We start from the raw sequence: 5,654 nt of genomic DNA on the forward strand, positions 1-5,654 counted from the left end.
GCACACACTAGTATATTGTGTTGTAATATATGGTTTTATATATAGTAATGTCAAACCACGTTAGAATAATATTTATTGTAACAAAAGATATAATTAATTATTAATAAATAAAGGTTGAATAACTCGTTCTCGAACTTTTGTCTCCAATCCATATCCAGCCAATAAAATAATGTCACACCCTACATAATTACTTCAAAAGAAATAATGAACAATTACACTTATGTGTGTATATATATCTTATAGATCAATTAATATTAATTAATCAATTAAAATGGACCGTGGAAAACTGATAAATGAAAAATATTAATTAAAGTAAAGAATTTTAGGAGAATTGAATTAAGTAGCTAGGAAGGCAACAACAACGACAACAACAATAATGATAATAATAATACGTACTCATGGAGTTGGGGGGTTGAATCGATATTGAGGTTGGTCATGTGTAGATTGGTCTTAAATGCGTGTGGAGAAGGGAGAAGTAGGATTTGGGAGGCATTAAATTGATATCTACTTGTCACCTTAAATGCTTGGCCTACTGCTCCTCCATTTAAATGCCTTTGATCAACCCAATTTAAGAACCTTCTTAAGTACCCCAAAGTAACATTACCTCTTCCGACCTCTATCACTTCACTCCTCTCTACTCCTCCTCCTACTACCACTACTACTACTACTAATCTATTCCAAACGACAATTTCATCTCTGCCAACACTAGCTACACCTTTTCTCTATAACTTCACCTTAATTTCTTTTCCTCAACCCCAGTACTACGTTTGAATATCAATTTTTTTTTTTATATATATATAGATAAATATATGGAATTTCCAGAGTTGTCGTTGGCTCCAACGCAGGCCTTTGTTCATTCAAACGGCAACAATATTGGTTTGTCTTTGGAATCAGATCAAAGCAACGCTTCAAGGAAAAGGAAGCTCTTCCAAGATCATCATCATTTTCTCATGAATACTAATAATATTGATCATCATCAACCACCACTCAGCGTTGATCTTCAACTGAAAGACCCTCTACCCTTGGATTGGGAGCAGTGTCTCGATCTCGAAGTAAAACTCCCACTCTCACTCTCTCTCATATTTATTTATTTACATGAACAATATTTTAGAAAAATATTATATTAATAAATGTGGATATATTACTTTTGGGGTGTTTGGCAGTCGGGAGAAATGTATTACTTGAACAGAAAAACACTGAGAAAGAGCTGGAACTGGCCGATTCAGATGGAGCAAGCGGCGGCCGCGGCGGCGCTTGACCTTGAGCTAAACATGTCATCGTTCTCAGAGGATCATCATAACAGGATGAATGGGTTTTCGGATCCGATGATTATGAAGAGACAAAGTTCCTCTGCGGGCGTGAGTAGTTTTAACAACAACAACAACATGGTGGCTTTGGCCTGTCTCAATTGTCATCTTCTAGTTATACTCTCTAAGTCTTCTCCTTCATGCCCTAACTGCAAGTATATCCACTCACTGCCCTCCGTCAGCCACCAGAACTGTTCTCCGGCGCCGTCCAAAGTCGCCGCCGTTAAGTCTTTGAACACCTTAAGCCTCCTCAATTAATTGAAAAAATAATTATGATGTCATAATTATATAAATTATTAGAGAGAGATGTGTAAAATTGGAAGATGATGATGATCAAATTACCATGAACTAGAAATGCAAAATTAAGCATGAGAAATTAGATCAAAAATCAAGTTATGTCTGTCTGTGTATCGATTATATATGTACTATCGGTTTCTGATGAATATATATATATATATATATATATATATATGCATGTTGTTGTGTATTCAACTACAAGGAATAAGTAAATATATGATTTATCATCTATATGTATGCCCATGTAATTTAGTTGTTAGATATGCAGCGTCGTTTTGTTGGGATCTTATGGTACAAGTATTTATGATTGCCTCTATATGTACGTATACATCTATAAATATACAATATATATTATGATAATTGTGACATCTAACATCCAACGGCCCAGCGTGTGAAGCAATCAATACGTTTACTAATGGATCAATTTTTTATTTTTTATGTTTTTGTTTATTAGTTGAATGATCAGAATAATATTAATTACAACAAATAATATAGGGATGCATTGCATGTTATGCAGCCATTCGTGTGAAAATTCGACGTCCCAGCCCAGCATTGTGTCTCCTGAGTAGGTAGGTCTGTTATATCATCACCAGTTTCCCAATAAATTTCCGGAATTTTAAATTAACAAACTATTATTGAGATGGTTGTTTCTTAATTTCTCCTCTAATAATCAACTACTTTTTTTAATCTTTTCTTTTTGGGGACATCTCCAATATTTACTTAGGTACCTCTTACCAACAATATTATGATAAATAATTTTGTTTCAAGTAATGCTAGTCACACTCAAGTTTACTCACTCGAATTTCACACAATAATTTGACATGCTTTTTATTTTTTAAATGCATATAAATCACAACATTTTGTGCATTTTAAACTAGCAAAATGTAAGATTTGAGAAATTGATGAAATTAGAATGTAGGAAAATGTTTTAGAAAGAAGGAAAATTTCGATTGTAGAAGAATGTTTTAGAGAGTTTATGAATGAAAGGTTCCATAGTATAGATAGGTGATTTGAGGTTCATTCTCAAAACCAATTGATCATGAGTGGAGTAACTTGTGATCTTATATATATGATTGTTGTGGTATCCTTACTCTATTCGATGTAGGACACTTTAATCGTCCCCTCAAGATGGTGGCTCATTTTTAGGACCAATCTTGAACCAGACCTATAGTAGCTCTTTATGACTCACTATATTGTTTTGGATCAGGTGCTAGTTGGAGCTATTTGGCTCTGATACCATGTAAGATTTGATGGATGAGTGAAAATGTGTATATTGTAGGACAATGTTTTAGAGAGTTGGAGAATGAAAGGTTGTTAAGATTGGTGAATAAATACAAAGCATAATTGGCCTTATACTCTAATGTGTAAAATCTTTAACGATTTCACATAATTGAGCTACAAAACAAAGACTTTTAGCTACAAAATTTTGAACTACCACATAATATTGGTAGCAATTAGTTATATTTTGCAACTAAATTATCGTAGCAAAATGATTTCATTGTAAATTCTAAAATAATAAGTCCAAATATTACTACTACCAAAATTATAAGTAGCATAATAAATATAGCTAACAATTTTCTTTTGGTAGTTAAATCTTTTTGTGCCCAAATATAAAATTGACAACTTTATGTATTATTTGCTACTATATTTTAGTAGCAACTAATTTTTCGGTAGCTAAACATAAACTTTCAACCATTTTATTTTAAAATAGCTTTCTACTAATTATTTTTCATAACAAATTTAACATTCAACTAACAAATAATATATATAATTATACTTATTGTTATCCAAAAAACTGGCGTAGATGACGTGGCACGTGATTCCCAGACACGTTGCTGACACTTGGAGAAACTCTGCTAGGATATCGACCAGAAGATAAATTATAAGTAGTAAGCAGCCGAAGTTTACCTGCGACCAGCTTGGTCGCAGGTTCCGCATACTTCATGATGTTTCTATAAAGATCTTTGTAAATCCTGAAATTGACTCCGACAATCTCCTGAGTATCCGATTATTTAGGAGAGAATATCTGTAACACATTCATGTAATCCCCCTTGAGCCTATAAATAGAGAAAGATAGCTCAAGGAAGGGACTTTTGGCTGTCAAATTATTGGAGACTAGAGTAATTCTATTTGAGATATTGTATTGTTCTTCAGAGGTTAGTGAAACTCATTGAACCCTAGTTCTTTGATCACTCCTTTGATTCTCACATCAATAACAATCTAAGTGGACGTAGGTTATTACCAGATCCTGGGGTCGAACCACTATAAAATATCGTGTTCTTATTATTTTCGTCATCACGTTCTTTTCAACACATTCATCTACGTCAAGCGTATTCTGACTCCGTGTCAGTTGACCAAAATCAGGGTCAAAATTCTGGTGCTTTCATTGAGAGCTTGGTATATCACCGTTGAGAAAACCAATGGCGAATACTGCAAGGAAAACTGGACAGGCGGCCGCCGCTGCACCATCAAACCCGCCTCCTCCTCCTCCTGCAAGCGTGGCTGAGGATGATCCACATTTGGACTTTGAGGAGGAAGAAATGGATGACGCGATGCTGAAGAGTACTCTGGGGGCGTTGCATGAAGAGCTGGCCAATCTGAGGGCCAGTCAGGAAAGTGCTGCCGAAATCATGGCGCGGCAGCAGCAAGAGATTGAACGGCAGCGCACCGAGTTAAGTGAGAGGCAGGCGGAGATGGACCGTCGCCAGAGCGAAGCCATGGCAGCCCTCAAGGCAGCCCTGCAATTGGCTAGGAATCAGGCTGCACCTGCCTCACAGCCTGATCAACCCGCAAATGGGCCACCCCACAGGGGTCCCAATCCTAGCCCGCCTATCCAACCCTCGAGCCCACAAAGGCCCGAGCAGCCACCAGCGCCTCAGGACGATGTCCCACTGGGGGACCCTGAGGCACAGCCTCCTTCCCAAGCTGGTCGTGGCAATCCCCCGCAGTAGTGGCAGAATAGGGCCGGGCAGCAGCCTCGTAGTCCTAGACGCCATAAGAGCGACTAGCCGAACCTTCCGAACAGAGGACAACATCCTCCTGGTAATAGGAGGAACTCAGAGTTAGGCTCTGCGGTCCGAGGTCCCCCACGGCATGATAATGCACGGGGACCCAACGACCAACGCAGGCCACCCTCTAACGCTCGGGACATTTCAGCCCGGGAAGGAAATCGAGGGAACAGTCGATCCCGTCACAACCAATCACGGTTCAAAGATGGCAATGGTTATGATGAAGCCGATTCAGGCAGAGGGAATGCCGGTCGAAGGAATGACGAAAGAGGTGGAAACAAGAGCCAGCCACCTCAAGATGACCAACCCGGCAGGCGGGAAACTGGGGGGCAACCCAGGCAAAATAACGTCTTCCACCGGCTTGGAGCTAGCAAGCAGTGGAGAAGAGACGAGGACTTGAGAGATGTACTCAACGATCGTTGGAGCGGCATGGAAAGAACATCCTCCCAGCAACAGAAGCCGCAGCGATTCCCGTCGTTGTGCAGGCCCAGATAGATGCCCTTGACCAGGCGGTGCAACAGCTGGTCGGGGGAAGAACATCTCACATAGATCACGACAGGAGGAAAGGCACTCCTTTCGTCCAGAGGATAGCTATGGCAGAGACTCCTAGCAAGTTTAAAATGCCTACACTTCCGAACTTTGATGGATACGGTGACCTGGTATCTCACGTCAATAAATTTGAGATACAAATGGACATTCAGAAAGTGTCCGAAGACGCTCGGTGCAGGATCTTTCCTGCAACACTTTCTGATGCCGCACATGAGTGGTTTTTCAAATTCCCTCCTGCAAGAATAGTTTCCTGGGAGATGTTCGTAAAGGAGTTTTACGGACAGTTCTACGCAGGTCGTGTGCATCCGACCGAGGCAAACCAACTGGTTGAAATTCACCAGCAGGATGGAGAATCGCTGAAGGACTTCATCCAGCGCTTTATGTGAGCAGCAGCTGGAGCAAAAACGGTGGGGGACGAAGGAAAAATGACGGCCATAACCGCAGGGGTTAGGCGTCGTACCCCTCTCTGGAAGAGCCTCCGAAAAGATGGAGT

The 5,654-nt window shown here is 39.9% G+C and overlaps 1 protein-coding gene across 1 annotated transcript; it reads left to right on the plus strand.

The window, feature by feature from the left end:
- Positions 1–588: 588 nt before the first annotated feature.
- LOC133816511 (protein CURLY FLAG LEAF 1-like) lies at positions 589–1,835 on the plus strand. Its single transcript, XM_062248965.1, has 2 exons — positions 589–1,052; positions 1,164–1,835. The coding sequence occupies exons 1-2, from the start codon at positions 810–812 to the stop codon at positions 1,563–1,565; spliced, it is 645 nt and encodes a 214-aa protein (XP_062104949.1). The 5' UTR covers positions 589–809; the 3' UTR covers positions 1,566–1,835.
- Positions 1,836–5,654: the final 3,819 nt, after the last annotated feature.

The sequence above is a fragment of the Humulus lupulus genome, chromosome 2 (genome assembly GCF_963169125.1).
Source record: "Humulus lupulus chromosome 2, drHumLupu1.1, whole genome shotgun sequence".
In the NCBI taxonomy this organism is placed as follows: domain Eukaryota; kingdom Viridiplantae; phylum Streptophyta; class Magnoliopsida; order Rosales; family Cannabaceae; genus Humulus; species Humulus lupulus.

Excerpts from the sequence above, each read along its gene's own strand:
- LOC133816511 (XM_062248965.1), top strand. The coding sequence starts at position 810 with ATGGAATTTCCAGAGTTGTCGTTGGCTCCAACGCAGGCCTTTGTTCAT. Across the intron at positions 1,053-1,163 it reads AGCAGTGTCTCGATCTCGAA|TCGGGAGAAATGTATTACTT; the intron begins GTAAAACTCCCA and ends GGTGTTTGGCAG.